We start from the raw sequence: 23408 nt of genomic DNA, 5'->3' as shown, positions 1-23408 counted from the left end.
AGCCACATTCTTGTTTGGTTAAAAAGTATATATATATATAATAAAATCAATCAAAATATCAAAAGGAGTTGATTGAATTATCATATAGTCATATACTGGGTTACAATCTGAGGTTTCAAAACTCAGGTTCTTAAAGATTGTTTCAGTATATCATTAAGTGGAAACAAATCAGATACAGAGCAGTTTATGCCAATTTTGTTGTCAGATATCTATTTCTATACAAGTATATAAGCTTAGAAGCATATGTGCATGCATATAGATACGATATATAGATTTATACATATACCACCATTTTTTATTTTCTCTAGGAAGTATAATTTTCTACATATGCTTGTGAAACTTCTGAAACAAACATGTGATCCTTATATAATTTGGAAAAAATTATTATCTCAAAGACAGTGCCTAAGTCAAGGAATTCCAAATTCATTGTGTCATCTGTGGCCATGTCACCCTATGATCACTTCCCCAGCCAGTTTGAGGGGACCCTCATGTGATCAGAAGACCCTTAGAGCTTTTAGTGGCTTTTTAAAAGTACAAAGTCGGTTGTTTAATAGAGGCAAGTGACAGAATTTTGCTACTTAAACTAAAGATAATTTCCTTACGTTTTTTTCCTGTTACAGGAGAAACAGTGGTAAATGTTCTAGACTTTAAGAAGGATGCTGGGCTGTGGCATGGCATGTTTGCGGTAAGCTACACGGGATCAAGAGCTTGATTGTACTTATGATTCAGATCATTGTGTGTACTGTGAAACCACAGCATCTCACCATGTCTGTATGAAATCTAAGCTGCCGAAAGATCAGTAGTATTTTCCAGGGGAATTTAATTTTGTGATACGAATGGTAATTTTTTTTTAAAGGAGAATGTAATTCTGTTTTTTCTTCATTGTGTGGTTGGTCATACCCTTCATGTAATAGTATGTAGAGGAACTTAGGATCCAAAATTTTTTAAATATCTAATATGATAGCTCAAAGCTTAAAATATTCTATCTGTGACTATATGTTTTTCAAAGAACTCTGTTTGAGTTACCTCTTCTCTTTTCTGAAGAAAAGATTACCTAAATATATCTAGGACTTTGAAGCTATGGTTAATAATACCTAACTTTCTGTTGGACAGAATGCTTGAATGAGTCCATATTGCAATGAAGGAATATTGTAAACAAGGTAGATCAGGCTCCTTTCCACAGGAGAGGAACAGGTACCATGCGAAGGGAGTTAGAAAAAGGTGACTTCCTCCCAGCTACGGCCTCAATTTTTATGAAAGAGGTAACAGTTGAATTGGACTGAGAAATGAGTAGGATATAGTGATATAGCAGAGAAGGCAATGGCACCCCACTCCAGTACTCTTGCCTGGAAAATCCCATGGACGGAGGAGCCTGGTAGGCTGCAGTCCATGGGGTCGCTAAGAGTTGCACATGGCTGAGTAACTTCACTTTCACTTCTCACTTTCATGCATTGGAGAAGGAAATGGCAACCCACTCCAGTGTTCTTGCCTGGAGAATCCCGGGGACGGGGAGCCTGGTGGGCTGCCGTCTATGGGGTCACACAGAGTCGGACATGACTGAAGTGACTTAGCAGCAGCAGCATAGTCATATAGAGATTTTTGGGAGGGTGAAAATGGAGGGAGGCATTTCAAGTGGGAAAAGTTTCTTATGGAGCATTTTGATTAGGAGGGAGGAGAGAAGAGACACAGGACCCTCAGGACCTTTGAGAGTATCTTGTCCAACTTCCTCACACATTGCAGGAGACTAAGAAAGAGTAGGAAATGAAGCCCAGGGAAGAAGAGTGTTTCCCTTTTCTCCCAGGATCCCTCAGATTAGTAAAAGCCTTATTTCTTGAGCCATACATGCTTTCTAGCTCTTCTCTGAAGTCCTTCCCATTCCTCTACCCCCCTTTTTTTAAATCAGAATTAAGAAACCCTTGTGAGGAGTTAGGATCTTCTCTCTGTGATACACAGAGCAAGATAGGGACATGTGTGAAGAACTGGTTATAAACACCATTCTTCCCCTGAAATCCAAGTTTGTCACCATAACTGGAAACTTGGGGGAGGGAGGAAAAAGAGGTTTGCAATGGTATTTTGGTATCTTTGGACTGCTTAGGTGGTGCACAGAATGGCCAGTCTAAGTACCAAGGCTGGATCTCTTTGGGGACGGGAGTCCTGGATGTGTTCGGCAGGAGAGACACCAAATTGCATGACCCTCTCAGATTGTTCAGTTCTATCTACCCAAACACCTAACAGGTCTAGGCAGGATCTCCTGTAAGTGACAGGTAAACTTTGCTTTCCTGCTTTGGAAGACCCAGCCCTTTGTGGTATGTAGTATGTGCTTATGCTTGCATAAGCATGTTGAAGGAAGGCGCTTACAGGGTTGGAGGGCAGTTGGCAGTTGTCTGTTCGGTTTAAAAAGCACACATCCTGTGACTCAGTGGTACAACTTTTCGGTACCTACCCTAGAGAAACACTTGTGCACGTGCTAGGGAAATGAGTATAAATATGTTCCTTGAAACGTTGTTTGTGATTGTAAAAAGTTTGTCAACAATAGGGAAATACCTAAGTAAACTTGGTATAGTCATACTATGAAATACTATGCAGTGGGTTAAAAACATATATAGATCTCTTACACTGATAGAGATAGATTTCATTATGTTTCGGGCTTCCCTCATGGCTCAGACGGTAAAGAATCTGCTTGCAATGCAGGAGACGCAGATTTGATCCCTGGGTTGGGAAGATCCCCTGGAGAAGGAAATGACAACCCACTCCAGTATTCTTGCCTAGAGAATCCCATGGACGGAGGAGCCTGGCAGGCTACAGTCCATGGGGTCACAGTGTCAGACACGACTGAGCGACTAACACTTACACAAATATGCATAGATTTAGCTCTAACACAATTTAAGTGAAAAAAAAGGCAAGTGGCAGATACATGTATAGTATGTTGCCTTTCATGTTAAAAACACTTTTCTATTTCTGTGGGGAAGAATATACATATAGATACCTATAAACATGAATGGAAGGATCCATGGCAGATTCTTAACAGTGATTATCTCTGAGGAGGAAAGGAGGGAATCAGGTTTGAGAATAGGTAGCAAAGGAGGCTTCAACTTTACAGTTAATATTTTAGACTTTTTTCAAAGAGCATTAGTGTTTGAGTATAATATGGTTAAAATTGTTAACAGAGTATCAATTCAGTTTTAAAATGCTAAGTGTGTATTAGATATTGATTACTTTTATCTTTCTTTGCTTTTCAGAATGTAATGAATAAGATGCATACAATTAGTGTACCCTACTCTGTTATGAAGACCTGCCCTCTCTCTTGGGTCCAAAGAGTACATGCTCACAAAGGTAGTTACACATAGCATCTAAGCTTTAATTATGTGACTGTTGGAGATTTCAGGGCTTTTCAAATTGGTCTCGTAGAGACATACTTCTATGCCTTGGAACCTTAACAGATTTTAGAATTTGGTTACTATAAGATTAGATATGCTGTCTCGTTCATCTCAGTTGGTGTCCTTTCTGAAGAACGGAGATGACTGTGTGTGAATCTGAGCCTGAATTAGATTTATTGGATGCTCTGGTGTTCGATCCTTCCTTGGCTTGGGTACGAGGCCCATCTGTAGGTCTCTGTGAGCAAGGTAGTCATGTGTCCGTCAGTCACTGCCGCCTCAGAGCACCTGGCATCATTTCTTTGAGACCTTTCTTATTTTCTCTTAAGTGCAATTCATGATTCCTAAAACAAATGAAAATGTTTTTACTGTAGCATATTAATATCTACCAGATTTAGCACAAGTGTGTTAACTTTACCCCTTTTGCATTTATAGCCAAGGTGGCTCTAGTGAAATGCCGAGACTTGCACTGGGCTATGATGGCTCATCGGGACCAAAGAGATGTGAGCTTGAGTTCCCTCCGGATGTTGATTGTGACGGATGGAGCTAATCCTTGTGAGTATTTCTGGAGTGTCAATCTGGGAATAGCCTTTCCTTTGGTAGGTTGAGGTTTTCGTCCCCTTTCCATAAGCAATTTTTTTGTTTTTAAACATCTGTATTGAGAGAGAATTCACATATCATAAAACTCACCCATTTAGAATACAGTTCAGTGGTTTTAGCATGTTCATAGAGTTATAACACTATCACCACTGACCTGAATTTAGAACATCATCATCCCCAAAAGAAATCTCATACCCATTAGGCGTCATTTCCCATTTCCCATCCTCTGTCCCTTAGCCCCGGGCAACTGCTAATCTACTCCTTGTCTCTATATATTTACCTCTTCTGGACATTTCACATAAATGTAGTCATGCTATATGTGGTTTTTTCTGACCAACTCCTTTCACTTAGCATATTTTCAAGGTCCCTCCATGTTGTAGCCTATGTCTGACTTTATTCCTTTATACTGCCATAAAATATTCCTTTGTGTAGATATATTACATTTCATGTAGTCATTCATCATTTGATGGATCTATAAGCTTTTAAAAGCACTCTGTTCTCACTCACTTAGATCCTTTCTCTGTCATGTAACTAAAAAGAGCAATGAGGAAATAACTTACTATAACCAAGTGTCTGGACTTTATATAAATTCCCTGTCAGCAAATCAGAAGAGTTCACAAAAGCTTTTAGAGACCTTACTGTGTTGCCTCCTTTTCCCAACAAGCACAAACATCCTGAGCCTCCATAGGGTAGACTCAGGTGGAGCATCAGACACTACTGTGTTCTTTGCCATCAGTGAACTTTTGTCAGCAGTCACAGTGATCATTCTGGTATAAAACACAAGCCTGGGACTGACCTTAAAAAGAAACAAGTTAGTGAGTACACGAAAAGGATGACGCTGAGCCAGAATATTAGTAATGCAGTGGCCACAATGCAGCAGTGGCTTCAGGAAGAGTTGCTTACTTCCAAACCAGCTGCCTGTTGCCTGCAGTACACCTCTGCTATTGATTGGGCAGTTCAGTAGGAGCAGCCATATTCCACGCTGTAACTTTAAATAGTGTCAGTGACCTTTCATGGGCTGGACAAGCATTTGTTTGTCCTTGAAACCTGTCAACCACCTCAGAGACGCAGTAAAATACTTGCACAGAATTAATGGCTTGCCAGGTGGCTCAGTGGTAAAGAATCCGCCTGCCAATGCAGAAGACACAGGAAATGCATTTTCGATCCCTGGGTCAGGAAGATCCCCCGGAGAAGTGAATGGCAACCCACTCCAGTTTTCTTGCCTGGAAAAAATCTCATGGACAGGGTCCTGGTGGGCTACAGTCCATGTGGTCACAAAGAGTTGGGCACGACTGAGCATACACTCACACAAATGATGTACAGATGTGTCAGCTTTCTGTTCTTTACCAGTTTCCTGCAGTAATGAAAATCAGACTTTCAAGCTTTCAAGTTCATCTGTTTCAACTCCTCAGGGTCCGTGTCATCCTGTGATGCCTTCCTGAGTCTGTTCCAAAGCCATGGTCTGAAACCTGAGGCCATCTGTCCATGTGCTACTTCTGCCGAAGCCATGACTGTCGCAATCCGCAGGTATCGTTCAGAATGTTGGTGCTCTTGATGGATGTTACAGCTCTGATCAAATGTGCAGAGTTGACTGGGTGGTGACAAAGGGGTGAGGTCTAATTTTCTGCTTCATAAGCCTGAAAATGAAGATGACTTTGTAAAGCAGTTTGAAGCATCTCATTTATTATTCCTACTATTGCCCTAAGTGTAACTAGGAAACTGAAATTTTATTTCAGCTGTTCTCATCTTCTATTTGTGAATTTAGTTCTTTTTCTCTCTTCAGAATCCTTAGTATCTTAGACAAGAAATGTAGTTGATCATAGCTTACATGTGGATACTACCTGTACATGTAGTACACTCAGGCCAATATGTTCTTTTAGTAAACTATTTATTTATTTATTATTTGGCAGCAGAAGGTCTCAGTTGTGGCAAGTGGAATCTAGTTCCCTGACCAAGGATTGAACCTATGCCCCCTGCATTGGGAGCATGAATCTTAACCACTGGACCACTAGGGAAGTCCTCAAGCCAATATATTCTTAACAACCAATTAAGTTTTACTTTTCCCCCATGCTTTGCAAGTATTGGCAGATTTTTAGTAGAAAAAATGAGGATTTTTGTTTGTGTGGTAGCCAAAGGAAATTTTTCTTTCTTCCATGTTCATACTTTTCTCTTAATAGCTTTTAATTTGACAAATTTGATAAGTTTATTTTGTCTTCAGACCTGGAGTTCCAGGGGCCCCTTTGCCAGGAAGAGCCATTCTCTCCATGAATGGATTGAGCTATGGGGTAATACGGGTCAACACTGAAGATAAAAATTCAGCACTGACTGTTCAGGATGTGGGCCATGTGATGCCTGGGGGTGAGTTCTCAGGAGCGCCATTTGCTTTTCATAAGATGTGTCTTTAGAGATAGCGGAGGCTGATGAAATGCGATCCAAAACCAGGAATCCAAAATTTAATACTTAGACTCTTTGTAAGAGTCTTACCTTCCAGCAGAATTGGGTGATTTAATTGTGAATGTTTCAGTTACAGTTGTGCACATGGGTGGCTAAACACTAGAGTGATACTAAAGTAGTCTGGTTTTCACTATAGTTACCAAGATGTTGGGCCAACAGAAAGTTAGAGTACTCTGCTTCCTGTGTGTTTGAGTTTGATCTGTGTAAGGGTAAATTAATTTAACCCGTTTCTTCAGACTTTGCAGTCATTTTTAATGTCAGTCTTTAAAAGCTTCAGTCTGCATCTATTGTATGTTTTGTTTGCTGAATTTAAAAAATTACCTTCAGGACCAAAAGATGGAAATTTCAGATATACCTATACAGTGTCAGGTCTCTCTTTAACATTCCTGTTTGGTATTCTAACTTAATGCTGCTCAATAAATGGGAAACTTTCCTGGGTTCATTAGGATGAGGCTGTTTTTGTGAAGGTTTTCCAGGCTGTTCCTTGACTGTGTTTTCTGTACCCTAGGGATGATGTGCATTGTGAAACCCGATGGACCTCCTCAACTCTGCAAAACAGATGAAATTGGAGAAATCTGTGTCAGCTCCAGGACAGGAGGCATGATGTACTTTGGGCTTGCTGGGGTGACCAAAAACACATTTGAGGTACTTGATGTTCACGTTGCATGGGGAGAATGTAGAGTCAGCTATGGCCGCTGAGCTGGCTGATGGGAAATAGACCATGTAGCAGTTGGGAGTATGTGCTCCAGAGGCGGGGTGCTCGGGCTCCAGCCCTGAGAGCCACGGCCTAGCCAGCCCTGGGTGAACTGCTTAACCTCTCTGCCTACTTTCCTTCTCTTTAAAATTGAGTAATCATAGTATCTACCCCAGGATTGTTGGTGAGAACCAAATGAGTTAATGTTTATAGAGTGCTTAGACCAGCACCTGGCACGCAGAAAGTGTTCTTGTTTATCTCTTAAAAAGTAAGAGTCCTCACGGAAACACCCTAGTCAGTGTCCCATGGTTTGAGCTTTATAAATTAATTAATTAATTTTGGCTACTCTGGGTCTTCATTGCAGCACATGGGCTTTCTCTACTTGCAGTGCTTGGGTTTTTCATAGTCGTGGCTTCCCTTGTTGCAGAGCATGGGCTTTAGGGTGTGTGGGCTCAGTAGTTGCAACTCCTGGGCTGAGAATGGCATGTAGAATCTTCCCGAACCAGGGATCAAACTCATGTCGCCTTCATTGGCAGGTGGATTCTTAACCACTGGACTACCAGGAAAGTCCTGTAAGCCCCAAGGTTTAATTCTGAGAGTGCAGTGAGAATGGACTCATCTTTCAAGAGTAGACTCAGGTTAGCCAAGCTTGTAAAGACTGATGTATTAAGGCAAATGTGCTCCAATAAAAATTAATTACAAAAAAATAGATGGATGTAAATTGGATGTAAAATGGATACCAGCTTCCTAATGAAAAATGAAAACCTGGTCTGTCACAGGGGCAGATTGCTCTGATTATTCAGTCTTTCAGTGAGAGAAATATTTATTGAGTGCCTTCTGCGTGTCTGGCACCATTTTCCATGCTTGTGGTACGTCAGGAAAAACCCAAAACTCCTCAAATAGCTCATTTTTCAGTGAAACTAGCGCATCATTTTTCTGCAGGCAGTTCTGCATGTGAAGCCAAATTGTAATGAAAGTCTGCCTGGTGAGCCTGGAAATCAGAACAGGCATGATTAATTGTCTGTATTTCCTAACTGGGATTAACCTGCCTCAGGCTTCCTTTTAGGGAACAGAGAACTCCAGTTTGTGGGCCATGTTCCCTTCACATTAAACAGGGTTTATATGACCACTGCCGGTTTTCAGTTCTTTTAGCTTCCCCTTTGGGCTTCCTTGATGTCTCAGATGGTAAAGAATCCGCCTGCAATGCAGGAGACTCAGGTTTGATCCCTGGGTCAGGAAGATCCTCTGGAGAAGGGAATGGCAACCCACTCCAGTATTCTTGCCTGGAGAATTCCATAGACCGAGGAGCCTGACAGGGTACTGTCCATGGGGTTGCAAAGAGTCAGACACGGCTGAGCGACTAACACTTTCACTTTGCTGTTAATCCAGACAAGTGGCTCTTAGTCTCACTATGGTATGGCACATTTGTCTGCCATCCCATATAAAAATCAGCACATGTAATTATATAATAATAGGTGTAAATGGCAGGAGAATCTTATCTTTATGTGTGGTGTGGTGGCTGAAAAAGGTTCCATCATCTATGTTTACACAGCCTAAAATGATATGATAGAAATTATTAAATATTTAAAAATTGTTTTAAGTAATTTATTACTAAATTAAATTTAATACCATCTTTTATTACCATCATCATCATCATCACTACTACATTCTTGGCTTACCTTCAAAAGTTGTGACCACAACAACAACAACAAAAGAAAACAAAGCAAAAAACAAGTTGTGACCAATTCATAAACTCTTAAAGCACATGTTCACTGCCATTCTCTTGGCTTATTTTCACAGGCGACTATCTTTGCTAAGGGTATATACATTTTACTAATTCCAATCTCACCTTATTTCTCTCTTAAGTGCTTGGACTACATATGTTTCCATCTGAGTTTTTCTTCATTGCACTAAATAAGATTCTCAAGCAGTGTTTGAAGTTACTAATAATATTTTAATACGTTCCCCTATGAGGGCAAGTGCCTAGCCAAAATTCTCAGATTTAATACTAAGCTTCTAGGTCCATAGTGATGAAGAAAATTTGAAATCTGCAGTAGGAATTTAATGACAGTGAAGTGGAATAAAAATCTTAACCAAAAAAGAAGAAAACTATTGCATTGATTTTGCAGATTAAAATTTTTCTAATATTTTTCTTACTGCATTTTTACATTTAAACCCTATGAGAATTTTCTAGTGTGGTTAATACTTCACTAGAAAAAGATCTAAAAATGGCTGGTTAGAAGATAAAAGTGAGTTTTAAAAATAAACTACTGGTAGGGAATTCCCTGCTGGTCCAGTGGTTAGGACACCTCTCTTTCACTGTGGAGAGCCGGATTCAACTCCTAGTTGGGCAACTAAGCTCTTGGTGTGACCAAGGAAAAAAAAGCTTTGGTGAGAAAAACTTTGTAACACATATAAATACAAATAACTAATTTTCCATTGTCATCACTTACTATTGATATGAGGCAAATGAAACTCTCCATGCCTCACTTTCTCATCTGCAAAATGAAAATTTTCTGTCTCACAGGGTTTTCTTGATTATTTCTAAAGTATTTACACCTGTGCCTGGCACACGATAAGCATTTAATAAATGTTAGGTCTTGTTATTCCCTATATAAAAGAAAGAAATCTTAAAAATTAAAGGGAAACATCCAGTCAAATAGAAAAAATAGACAGGAGACCTGACTAGGCTATTCACTAAAGAAATACAAATGGCTGATAAGCAAAGGAAAAGAAATTCATCTGTGTTAGTAATAAAGAAATGCAGTTAAAGTAACAGTGGGATTTCTTTTTTTTTCCTACCAGATTGGCAAAGTTTGGGAAAATTGTTAACATATATTAGCCAAAGTATAGGGAAAGCATTCTAATATGATATTGGTAGAGTGTAAATTGCTATGATAGTTTTGTAGGACAGCCTGTTAAAATTGAAAAGACTGATGGCCTTTGTACAAATGCACAGAAATAGGTACAGCAGTATTCAATAAAGCACGGTTAGTAATAGTGAAAAATTAGAGTGACCTACCTAGCCAGAAAGACTGGTTACATTCTAATAGTCCTAAGTCTGATGGTTTCTTGAGTACAGACTCTGGGCCAGGCACTGTGCTGATGTCTGCAAATCTGTTTACATTCCCTTGATCTTTACCCTAAGCCTGTGAGAGGCATTGGGAGTTCCGTGTTATAGCCAAAGAAACTGAGGTTTAGAGAAATGTAGGCACCTCCTCAAGACCCACATGACTAGTAAATGGCAAAGCCAGACATTGAATTTTTATCTGACTCCACACACTATGTTATGTCATCACCACTGTGATGGTATATTATAGAATTCTTATACAAAGGGAGACAGATTTACTATTACCAACTTGAAAAGGGATCCAAAATACATACACTATGTGAAACACATAATACGTGAAAAAAGCAAGTTACAAAACAGTGTGTATTATGATCCCTTAAAAAAAGTCTCAATATATTGTTCTATGAATCTTAAAAGTCTAGAGAGATAAACAACAAATTATAAATGTTTGTTATCTCTTAAGGCGGTAGGATTCCTGGGTTCACTATGTATATAATTTTAGTTTTCAACAAGCATGTATTACTGTTTAAAAGTTCTTAAAAGACATTTAAAAAATTAAATGCTTCTTTTTTTTTAAGCTAACGTTTTCACTTTCTTTTGCCTTTTAGGTGATTCCAGTGAATTCTGCTGGCTCTCCTGTTGGAGACGTACCGTTCATCCGGTCAGGATTGTTGGGGTTTGTGGGGCCAGTAAGTGATGTTTTCATGTTTGTTTTGGTGCACCTGATTCAAATATTTGTACTTTAGTTCACAGAACAAATTCTTATTAGTCCAAGAGTATTCCAGGGTCGCTTAACTTATATTTAGAGCAGTTTCTGTAAAAGTGTCATAAAGTGAGTAATGCTTATTGCTTCCATTACCCAGATTCATTTTATGCCTTCAAACCAAGACATTATTTTTTACTTTCAAAACTCTTTTCACTTATTCTTGCTACATTGCTTTGATTTGATTAATATATTTAAGTAAGTTAGAAGAGTGCTGAAAAAGTTCCGTTCAACAGCAAATGGAAACCATAATAGTGTACAAATCATTTTCATATATATTATCAGTACTGCCTCAGGTGTAACAGAAAATTCTTTGAAAGAAAATAATTTGTTTTTCAGCATATAGAATTTACAGGTCCTAGGTTTACAGAGACAATTAGGATACAAAACCTATTCTCAAAGAGCTCACTGTTAGTTAGCTTCATGAGCTGGTGAGAAAGGCAGAAGCTAGAGCATGGAGGGCATTATATAAAATAATGGAAAGTTTGGATTTTATTTTGAGTCAACATATTTCCTCCCATCTCTTGATTACCTTCATATGCTCTTTTTCTCATTTTAACAGTTCAAGTTGTATAAGAAAAGATCTAATTTTATTTTATTTCCTCCCCATCATTAATAGGTGGATGGTGGGGGTGAGGGCATATCTCTGAGAGAATCACTCTCCCAGAAAGAGACATCTACACCTACTATCTTGACTTAGCACCAAGAAATTCTCAAAAACTGAGCTCCTTTTAGCTTCTATTCCACTGCTGAGGTCTAAGATGGAGCTCCAGCCATCGCATCTGCATTCCATAAGGCAGGACGGTCCTACTATCTCTTAAGAGAGATTCCCTGAAGCTGCTGAGCAACACTTCTCCTTATATCTCATTGTTGTGAACTAGTCACCTGGCCAAACCTAGCTGCAAAGGAGGCTGAAACGCAGTCTTTATTTAGGTCAGCCATGCCCAGCTAGAAATCCTATTGCTATGAAAGAAATGGAGAAACAGATGTTGGAGGACTAGCAGTGACTGTCTTACTCGCTTTATTTATGTCCACTTTCAGATTGTGCTGGCAATGGCTGATTCTCTTTTGTCTTCTGGGATGACAGAAGGATGGACCAGTAGCTTCTTGAGACTAGAGATTATTCCTTACATAGCCTCATCAGTGTGTGGTGCTGCATTGTACTTAGTGAATCAATGAGTGACATTCAAGTGGAGATGATTACTAGATAATTCAGTATATGTAAATGGTCCAAAAATTTAGGAATTCTGTAATGAATGAGAAAAGTTAGTTTATTGCAAACATGTCTGGGAAAATTATTGATAAAAATTATATGAAATAATAAATAATACAATTATTTATACAAATGATGCTTTTAGGACATTGACAGCAGACTTCCTGCAGCTCAGTTATTTTATTGGAAAGGAGAGGCTGTTATAATTCCTTAGACCTTTCTTTATTAATTTATTTCTAATCTTACCAGATGGAAACATTACTTATATGAATCGAGACATTCATTCTGACATTAGAACTGTTTTACTCTCTTCCTAATTCCAGTGTTAAATGGCTTAACAGTTTTCTCCTCTGCATCGATTCCATGAATAAGTACAAGATGATGAACTAATAACATAATCCCTGACTGGAGAAATGAACTGTGCTCATTTGGCATCCTAGTTTCTGTCTTTTAGAATTCCTAGCAGTCTAGTGGTTAAGGCTCTGCACTTCCACTGCAAGGGGCATGGGTTTGATCCTTGGTCAAGGAACTAAGATTCCACATGCCACTCTGTGTGGCCAAAAGTAAAGTAAAATTCTTCCCTAAGAAAGAATTTGAATGGATTGTTATCTTATATACTGTTAAGACCCCATTAATTAAAAGATGCCACTGATTCTGAGATGTCAAACACTTTCTTAGAATCTATAAAATACGGTATTTTATTTCAAGATTTATTTCAAGGCAGGGAGTAAAATGTCTGTTTTATTATTTAAATTTTATAAATCTCTGTTACCTTTCAGGGCAGCTTGGTGTTTGTGGTTGGGAAAATGGACGGGTTACTGATGGTTAGTGGTCGAAGACATAATGCTGATGACATTGTTGCTACTGGACTGGCTGTTGAGTCAATAAAGACTGTTTACAGAGGAAGGTGAGTAGTACAAGGTTCAGATGTTAGTACTTCCGGTGAAATCTAAAAATCTCTATAGTGTGAGTTATATTCTGTAAATCCTCTAGATTAGATTGTTTTTTAATAAGTGTAATAGAAACCAGGCTTTCATTATTTATTTTAGAATGTCTGGTTCTTTGGCTGTAATTGAGAGGAATAAGATAACCATATTCTAGTTTTTTATTTTGATTTCAGTATTTGATTATTACTGTTTGTTGAGTCATGAGGACAGATGAGAATTCTGAAACACTGAACTTCCTACATTCCTTCAATACAAAAGTCACCCCATTCAGTCTAATTGAGATAGGTGCTAGTCTGTAGGAGTTTTACATCTAAGAGTTTATTCTCTTACTTGACTCCAAATTCTTACACCATTTTAATGCAGAGATTTACATAGTACATAAGTGCTAGTTTCAAATTCCATGGATGAAGTCAGTCTAATAGCTATAGATATGAAGGCTATCTAATAGCCTTTTTTCTTTGATTATATAATAACGCAAGAAAAGATATTTGAGTAATTGATACCCTTTGCAGTAGTTTTCAGTCATGGATATATGTCTAAAGCAGTCTTGATGTCCCTTAGGTTTTGAAAGAGTAAGAAAAATTGATCAAACGAGTAGAGAACCAGTTCCTGAAATGTGTAGTTTTTCGTAATGGAGTAGCTTCCTTTGAGATTCTGTCTTTGGTCACAGTCACATCACCAGCACTCGGCACGCAGCACATGCAGTCGGTGTTCATTAAATACGTGTGGGTGAAAGGAAGGAAGGAAGGGAGGTGGTCAGGCACGCCAGCATCCTCAACCCTCCTATGCCTTCCCATTATTTCACACATTCATTCAACAAGCGTATGTTGGTTGCCAGCTGCGTGCCGCTTAGATGCTCGGGGTGTGGCAGTGAGCAACACAGACCATGTCTGCCCTCGGGAAGCTCATGCTCTCATTGGGGGAAGAGCAGGTTAAGGTAACCACATAGGGAAATAGATATCACGACCACGTGAGCTGGTGATGGGGACAAAAATGACACGTGGGGTGGGGGTTCCTGCTGGTTATATGAGGGGAAGGTGGTGGCCCGGGATGCTTCACTAGCAGGGGGACGTTTGAGCGGAGACCTCACTCAGAGCACCCCTCCCCTGGCTGCCAGGTCCCCTGTGACCGTCCGGGCAGGTCTGACCTCTCCCCACCACTTTCTGCTTCACCACCCTGCTCCAGGCACACTGGCCTTCTTGCTGTTCCTCAAACCTGCCAAGCTCGTTCCTACCTCAGAACCTTTTCGCTTTCCGTTCCTTCTGCCCGGAAACCTCTTCCTCCAGATCTCGGCGTGGCTCGCGTCCTCACCTCATTCAGGTCTCTGCTCCAATGTCCACTCCTCAGGGAGGCGCTGCCCACCTCCACACACTGCTCCGCCCCCACCCTGCCTTGGTCCCCCAGTGTATAGCACGACATGACATTATTTCATATTTATTTGTTTGTTCTGTCTCCAACACGCAAGCTCCACGAAGACAGGGACTTTGTCTTATTTATTGCTCCGTCCCAACATTCACGACAGTGGTGCTTAGTACATGTTTTTTGCGTCCTCGTTTCAATGGTAATGATTGTGACGTTTTCTTTTCGAAACTACTCATTCCTGGGCAGTGCAATGGGCATGTCTCCTCTCTGTATTTCCAATTGAGCAAAGCAAATAGGACTGATTGTGAAGGGAGTCCTGATGTGTTTGATCTGTCTCTCTTAGAATTGCTGTGTTTTCTGTGTCTGTATTTTATGATGAGCGCATCGTGGTGGTTGCAGAACAAAGACCCGACGCTTCCGAGGAAGATAGTTTCCAGTGGATGAGCCGTGTGCTACAGGTAAGCACACCTGCGGTCTCTGTTGGGATGGTTGGCTTTGCTGTCAAAGGCGGCAGCAGCCACTGCTGAAGCATTTTCTTCAGTGGACCAGTTACGTTGCCGCCTTCTTTTCCTGCCAGTAACTACTCAGATGTTCCGGGTAATGTTAGCAAAATCAGATCATTAATAGCATGCCTCCTCATGGACCACAAAATATTTTTCTGCTCAGGTTGCCAAAAACAATTGGATTTGACTTGCCTCAGCAAGTTCTTTGGCTCTTTTGTACCTAAGTGTTTTCTACCCACAAACATTTTAACTGTCCAAATGTGGAACACATGCTTGACATAATTAGTTCCCATGCCAGCAGCCACAGTCTTACTACTTGCCTCAAGTGGTGCCTGATACGAGCTGTTGTTCTTACTTTGAAGGAGCTTTACTGTGGAGTTAGAGACCTAGGTGAAATAAACCATTAGGGAAGGAGGAAGATTTGGGCTCAATAGGAAAGATGTGTTTCTAGGGTATCAGGCCAGAATGATGCAGAGAGCCTGGTGTTCGTTTAGAATCATACTTTGAATCCCAGCTCTACTCCCTACCACATAAATGCCTTTAGACCACATGCTTCACCTCACTGAGTTTCTTTCTTCATCTGTAAAGTGGGGACAAAATTATCTGTACTTCAGAGCTATTGGAAGGTTAATGGATATGGTAATTAGATAATGAAATATTTAGTGCCTGCATTCAGTAAAAGATGATGGTGATTATCGTTAATATAAGAATCATCATAAGCAAAATCTCTAGTAAAGAATTTAGAGAATATTTGTTGGATGAATGGATGGTCCAGAGGAAGCATGGACTGTCCTTCTCAGGCGATTTGTATGTATTGGGTTGTTCCCAGTGTTTGTAACTTGGCTGCTTGGGGCATTTGGATTTATTTACTGCCAGCTAGTAGTAAAGCTGTAGAAGTGATGTGAGCATGAGATGAGTGGTAGCACTGGACGACTTGTAAGATTCATCTGTCTGCAGGATCTGTGATTCTGAATTGTCAGCTGGCAGAGCATAGGCTGTTTGTAGTGGAAAATCAGAAAAAGGAAAGAGAATCTACTGAGATAGACTAGATAGAAAAAAGCAGGGAAGAAAGTAGGACTGGGTGGTCTCTGAAAGATGATTAAAAACCAGACTTGCTAAGGGAGTTTTTTTCATACTGTTCATATTTTCAAACCCACTGCTTGTTTCATTCAGAAAGAATTTTGGGGAATAGTGGTAGACTCTTGTGGTGAATTATGCATTTTTCCTGTGATAGGAAGCAAATTCCCCAGGTTGTTATTTTCCCCTGGAAAGCAACTGTAAGAATTAGATGCAGTGCTATCTCACTAATCCAAGTTTTTGTTAAAGTCATTTTTGGGTTTGATTAGGGTGTGAAATAAGAGGTCATTATCTTATTTGTAATTTCTCAGCTTGGGGCTCTTGGATCCATAGAAGAACAGTAAGAATACCATATGTTCTGTAGGTTAGAGCCCAGAGGTTGTTTAATTCCAGGTCTGTGTATGATATAAATTAACTCAGCCCCTTCTAAGGAAGGTGGTCAGTAAATGACTTACCAGGTACTGTATTTTTTTGTTTTTGTTTTCTTGGCCATACAGCTTTTGGGATCTTGGTTCCCCAACTGGGGATTGATCTCATGTTCCTTGCCATGAAACCAGAGTCCCAACCACTGGACCACCAGGGAAGTCCCCAGGTGGTATATTTTCAGTGGAAAATCCAGGCCACACATGATACATTTTCATATTCTAAGATAGCAGAGACTTAGGAACTCTTCCAGACTTCCCATTTCCTAGTTATTGCTGTTGGTTAGTGGCATAGTCTGAGGAATATGCAATTCAAGTTTATTCCTTTGCCATCTTAAGCCTTTGTAATAAAAGGGCTTAATCCATCTTTTATGGCTCTTGGTCCATTCTTCTTCTCAGGCTAGATCTCCTCTTCATTAAGACTTGTGGGTAATACAAAAGAATCCTCTCAGGACTTCCCTGGTGGTTCAGTGGTTAAGACACTGTGCTTCCACTGTGGCGGGACCGGGGTTCAGTCCCTGTTCTGGGGATTAATATCCTACATGCTGCATGGTAATGCTAAAAAAAGAAATAATAAAAAAAGAACCCTCTCACCTGGTATGTTTGGAACTGGTATTGATAGTTGAGCAGTTAGTTTTCAAAGGCGATTGAAGCAGGAAACTGTAACAGTGAGAACTGCTTCAACTGCTAAATTTGAACACAAAGTATACCAGTGTGCTTTCCTTCAGTGCAGACGCCTGTGCCTCTGAGTACACCAGTTTGAGTTCCAGGTCAGCTTACTTCCATAAACTACATCCAAATGCATTGTCTTTAGTTTCTGGTTTCATTTCAAGTTAGACTAGAACGTGAGTATTTGAAAAGAAACTAGAATACATAATACTTGCCTTTTAGAATGAACTTGCCCATTGCAATGAATATCAACAGTAGTTTGTTAGGAGCTCACCTCTAATAAGTCTTTCAAAAGCATAGCTCTTCGTATTGTTTTGCATTCATATTTTATCATTTGATATGGTAGTTAATTAAATTATATAAACAGCAATACCAAGAACAGCAGGTGTGAAAGGTATAGCAGCAGGCACAGCTGAGCTCGGGGAGTGCACAGCTGGGTAGTTGGGAGCAGGGGTGAACCCCTGCACCCCGAGAGCTGGTGGCCTCCAGGACTCAGTGTGCAGCGGCCTCACCTAGACGTTTTGCAAATGGGATGCCCACTAACCTGGTGAACCATTTAAGCAAGGGCTTGCTTACAGAGGTTCTGTTGTGGTCATACTAGAAATACTTTGCCTCTATTTAATGAGCTATGTTGGACATCTAAAATATTAAAAGAACCAAAACAAATTTGTAGGTTTTAGACATTATCACTCAAGAGAGAACACATTGAGGCTTGGAAATCAGTATCTGCCTCTGTCCATTTGGATTGGATTTCACTCCTCTGCCGTCGCTGGAAGGATTAGGTACCTTTAGATTTATGGGATCCTAATAATCTATCAGATTCTAGACCGAGAATCAAGAGAAAAAGAAAAACCCTATAGTAGAAATGTTAGGAGGATGCCAAATGTTACAAAATTAACCTAACTGAATATTTTTCTTCATATTTTTCTAGGCAATCGATAGCATTCATCAAGTGGGGGTTTATTGTCTTGCTCTGGTGCCTGCCAATACACTGCCCAAAACTCCGCTGGGAGGGATCCACATATCTCAGACAAAACAGCTCTTTCTGGAAGGATCGCTACATCCTTGCAATATCCTCATGTGCCCACATACGTGCGTGACCAATTTGCCAAAACCCCGGCAAAAGCAACCAGGTAATATGCTGACTTTAAAGACATGATGTGAAAATTGTAACTTCAAGAGGCTGAATTCTTTCACTGTGATTTTTTTCTCTAGAAAGTAAGTAACACGAGAATAGTATCAGCTGACCAAAAGCATGGAGGATTGAGATTTTTGTAAACTGGCTTGTCCAGGTTTACTGTTGGCTCAGTCTTCTGAATAATTCTCAGTAGAGTGCCACCATTTTCCATGATGTAAGGCATGGGATCGAGGTGATCAGATTCCCACCAGGGGAGGTAGAAAAAAGCAAGTCCTAAAAAAAAAAAAAAAAAAGAAAAAGAAGAAAGCAAGTCCTATAAAGCAAGGTTCTGACAATAAGACAGCTTGTATTTATTGAGTGCTTACTAAGAGCTAAATACTAGTTAACTTTTACATTTTATAATGTGATCCTAAAGCTTTGTCCTCAGCTATGGAAAGTGAAGTCCAGAGAAGTTGAGAATTATGCCAAAAGTCATATAGCAGGTTAGACCTAGGTTATGGGGCTAACTGAGAAGGAGACTAAAGGCAGGAGTAATTGATGGATGGTCAGTCATGTTAAAATATCTATTTAATCCGACATGAAGCCAGAAAGTTTTATTGATATTTTTTCATTTAAATGAGAAGTTAACAAGAGCTTCTAGTTTCTTGTATGCCTGGAAACACATGAGAGCCAAAATCTGGTCTTGACAGTTCCCACTGCTACCACACACACTTGCATACACACTTACACACACATACAGAAACACACTGTGTACATCAGCATGTGTACAAATGTGTTGAGAAGAGGACATAAAAGTGGAGGATTAGGAAGACAAAGGGAAGTATGAAATTGAATTATATTTCCATTAAGACTACTTTTGCTGAAAAGTAAATATGATGTACAATAATAAAATATAAGATAAGCTTCTGACTCTCTAGAGTATTTTTATTAGGATATTAGTAGTTATTACTTCAGTGGTCTGGCCGTTGGAAGATCGTATCACAGTTGGTTATCTAGAGGTTATTGTCGGCTCACCAAGTAACCTTACCTTGGTAAAAGTGTGCATAGAGCTAAAGTATATATAGTATTTATTAGTTTCTGCTAGTGGAAAAAAGAGTTTATGGAAATTAATATTCTAAAGGAGCAGTTAGAATCAAGAAACCTGTACATTACTAATCAAGAAATACATAAAAAGATGTATTTTCATATTTCCTGCCTAAGTATCTGATAGAGAAGACATAGAAGTCCTTCTCCATCATATATTCTGTTATCCTGAAGTCCTACATTCATTTGTTGTTTGAGTGAAATCCCATTTTAAATAGCATTTAATCTAGAATTCCTTTAACAAAGCTTTTATGTCAGTAGATGCTTAAAAGATGCAACTCAGAGACATAGTATTAATAGATGTTTAAAACATTGCTTTTGCTAGCCGGATTTCACCTAATTTTACTAAATGATGAGACCTAAATAAAAGGTTTATTCATAAGCCCCCAGAGGCATAGCATCCACCTGTCTGAGGAAGGCATTATGTTTGGATTCTGTGTTTTTGCTGTCATGATGGTCTGCTAAGATCTTAGTGGAACACGTATGTGTCAGACCAAAGCGGCTTGAAAATTGAGACATATATGGAGCAGACATGATGTGGGGATGGCGTGAGAGGTTGGAGTTTTAAGAAGAATACAGGAGTGTGGAGATGGATGGGAGTGAAGTAAGAAAGGAAAGGAGGGGAAGAAGAAGATCGAAACGGTGTTAAGGCAGCCCAGGGACAGAAATTTCATTGAAATTCCTGTTAAGCTATTGTATAAAGAACAAGGAGCCTTAGGACTGGTTTTGGGTGCAGGTTTCAGAAGAGCATAACAGCTGCTTAACCAAGAGAAAAGTTTATGTCTTTCTCAGGTGAAAGGAATCCAGAGTTAGGCAGTTCAGGGCTAGGATGGTAGGTCCTCAGTCACTGTGGATCCAGCATCCTGTCCTGCCGTGCTGGCGCTGTTCTCAGTTAACTGCTGTCACAGATACGCTGCATGACAAATAACCCTGAAACTCAGTGGTTTAAAGTAAGAACCATTTAGTTTTCACTCATGGAATGTGGGTCTGCTGACCCTGACTGGGCTCAGCTGGCCTTGGCTTGGCTCCAGACTGTAAGTTGGGTTCAGAACTGTTCCATGTGTCTCCTCATCAGGCAACCAGCAGCTAGCTGGGCCGTATTTTCCTCAAGGCAGATGGCAGAAGCGAGAAGCCAAGCCAGACCATACAAGCATACTTAGAGCTTCTGTTTGCTTCTTGTTTCCTAACATTTTATTGTCCAAAACAAGTCAGACATGCCCAAAGTCAGTGGAACAGAGGGGTGTATACTCTGCTCATCTAATCACGGCAAGGAAGACTTACAAGAAAACAAAACAATCTTCTCCAGCCAGCCTTAGCATACTGCCTCAGGATTCATTTAAGCTCCTGACCTCCAGCCATCAGTTCTGCATCCTAGCTAGCAGGAGGAAAAGACAAAGAAGGGAGTACCTTCCCCTTTAAACACATCTTCTAGAAATTGCACTTATTACTTACCCTTAAGTATTATCCTCCCACACTAAAGAACATAGTCCTTCCATGTTTCCTCTGCAGGGGTCACAGGTGCAATTTCTGGTTAGAAAACTAAGATCCTGCATGCTGCATGGCGCAGCCAGAAAATAAAGAATGCAATCTTTTTTTCAGGCATTTGCCCAACTAAAAACTGGGGGTTGTGGGGAATTCCCTGGTTGTCCAGCAGTTAGGACTCCTTGCTTTCACTGCTGAGACGTGGGTTCAGTCCCTGAGGAAAAAGCTAAGATCCTGCAAGCTGCACAGTGCGGCCCAAAAGCCCCAAAACAAAACACCAGGGGTTGTGTTTTTTGTTTGTTTTTTCTTTATTTAGTTGTTCTGGGTCTTAGTTGTGGCACACAGGATCTTGGACCTTCATTGCAGCATGTAGGATCATTTTTTAGTTGCAGCATGAAAACTCTTAGCTGTGGCATGTGGAGTCTAGTTCCCTGACCAGGGATTGAACCTGGGCCCCCTGCATTGGGAGCGCAGAGTCTTAGCCACTGGACCACCAGGGAAGTCCCTGGATGTTCTGTTTTTAAGGCAGAGAGGAGAATAGAATTGGAGTTGATGACCAGCAGTCTTTGCCACTGAAAACTTACAGAATTTTGTGGGGAGAATAAGAAGGCATGTTATGAGTACATGGACTCAAGAAATGTTCACAGAAGGACCTCAAGAACTTACTGCTGAATTATTTTTGTCATTTTAAATTACTCTGAAAAATTCACTTTTAAAAAATGTCACGCTTTTATTAACTTTACAGTGTGAGTCCAGGATTGGACAGCTTACACAGTCATATACATTCTGAGTCCTACCTATATAGAAAGGCTATCTCCAGCAGGATATATCTGTAACTTATTAAGTAGTCTCTTGGGAAAGAGTTTTGCATATTATACTTAAAATTTCAGTGGACAAATGCTTTCTAGATGAAAACTGTTCAGCAGAGTATTGGAAGTACTTTACCCTTTAAGCTGTGATGGTTTTTTTCTTTCTTTTTTTTTTTCAAATTTAAAATTTTTCTTTAACTTTTCATTTTGGAATAATTTCACTTAAAGTTGCCAAACAGTGAAAGAATTCCCTTATTCTCTCTACCCAACTTCCCCAAATATTTTAAAGTGTTTCTATGATTTAAGTAGTTTTTGTCCCAGCTGTTTCAGTGCATTCATAATCAACATATTTTGGCAATAAACATTATTTAATATGAATCCAAGCATACGATCAGCATTATTCAGAACTCAGCTGGCAATAAGTTTTGTTAAGTTTTAGCCATCTTCTTAGTTTGACACATTAGAAACTTAGTCTTTAAGTGACCATCAAGAAAGGCATACAGTGCCTTAGCGTTATTGAGAAAGGGCGAGTTTTCTCTTGTTTGCTCTTGAGAAAGGGAGTTTTTACTTTTTTCCCCCCAAGTGTCAAGCCTATGGGAAAGTTAAAAGATACTGTTAATGAACACCCATATACATTCCCCTAAATTCAGTAATTGTTATTTTTCTTAGACTGAACTCTTAGAAAGTAAATGTCTGACATCATGACACTTCACCCCCACATATTTCAACTGTGTTATCTCTAGAGCAGCTGTCCCCAACCTTTTTGGCACCAGGGAAGACAATGTTTCATGGAAGACAATTTATCCACAGACCAGGGGTGGCTAGGGGATGGTTTTGGGATGATTCAAATGCATTACATTTATTGTGCACTTTATTTCTATTATTATTTACATTAGCTGCACCTCAGATTATCAGCCATTAGATTCTGGAGGTTGGGGACCTCTGCTCTAGAGAACAGAAACATTCTTCTAGAATTTTCCTAATCAGCCACAATGCCATTATCCTGTTAAGAAACTTAGCATTAATTTAATGCTATCATTTAATAATATACAGCCGATATTCATTTATCTCTCCTTGTTTATATAGCTGATTTTTTTTTTTTTTTTAACTCAGTATCCAGTCAGGGTCACAGGCTTTCATGTCCTTTAACTTAAAAGCTCCCAAACTTCTTTTGTCTTCAAGACACAAATATTTTTGAAGAATCCAGACCAATTGTCCTGTGCAGTGTCCCACAATGTGGATTTGTTTACTCACTTAAAGCCCTTCTGATATTCCTGATGAACTTACTCTCAGTCCTCATAGATGGCAGATTTCTTTTCAGAATGGAGATATTCATTACTGTTAAGTCTGCTAGTTAGGGTTTTATCTGTGACTGGAGCAGATAAAAATTATTTATCAATAGGAACCAATGCAACCAATCATCACCTCCTGAGAGTGAAAACTCCCCTCTACTCTGTCCCTCCCTCCGCCCCCGCTAACCCCGTTCGTCTCTCCCGTAGTCCTGTTTTCTGGCACTTGCTGCCACCTGATGTTATTTATTTGTGTATGTATTTACTGGTTGCCTTTCCTGCTAGAATTCAAGCTGTCTTGTTTGCTCTTGTGTCCCAGTGCCTAGAAGGGTGCTCAGTCAGTGTGGTTGAATTTGGTTGAACATTTGAATCAGCTTTGGTCAGTCTGGAAATGCTTGTGGGCAGAAGGTGCTACATCACTTGGATTCTCATCTCCTGAGGCTTGACTTTTGCTCTTAA

The 23408-nt window shown here is 39.8% G+C and overlaps 1 protein-coding gene and 1 non-coding gene across 4 annotated transcripts in view; one reads left to right on the top strand and one right to left on the bottom strand.

Moving 5' to 3' along the window:
• Positions 1-23408, top strand: part of DIP2B (disco interacting protein 2 homolog B) — a 229003-nt gene that overhangs the window by 178341 nt on the left and 27254 nt on the right. For all 3 annotated transcript variants that reach the window (XM_061416130.1, XM_061416129.1, XM_061416132.1), the window contains 10 exons: positions 621-685; positions 3240-3333; positions 3810-3929; positions 5387-5501; positions 6193-6332; positions 6937-7073; positions 10801-10881; positions 12948-13075; positions 14821-14935; positions 18080-18281. In XM_061416130.1, coding sequence (XP_061272114.1) covers positions 621-685; positions 3240-3333; positions 3810-3929; positions 5387-5501; positions 6193-6332; positions 6937-7073; positions 10801-10881; positions 12948-13075; positions 14821-14935; positions 18080-18281 — 1197 coding nt within the window. The remainder of the gene's footprint in view (positions 1-620; positions 686-3239; positions 3334-3809; positions 3930-5386; positions 5502-6192; positions 6333-6936; positions 7074-10800; positions 10882-12947; positions 13076-14820; positions 14936-18079; positions 18282-23408) is intronic.
• Positions 21279-21351, bottom strand: TRNAG-CCC (transfer RNA glycine (anticodon CCC)). Its single transcript has one exon. It is a non-coding gene; the product is annotated as a tRNA-Gly (tRNA).

Source organism: Bos javanicus, chromosome 5, assembly GCF_032452875.1.
Source record: "Bos javanicus breed banteng chromosome 5, ARS-OSU_banteng_1.0, whole genome shotgun sequence".
Classification (NCBI taxonomy): Eukaryota; Metazoa; Chordata; class Mammalia; order Artiodactyla; family Bovidae; genus Bos; species Bos javanicus.
Note: the sequence above shows the minus strand (reverse complement) of the source record. Positions and strands in the feature narration are given on the sequence as shown.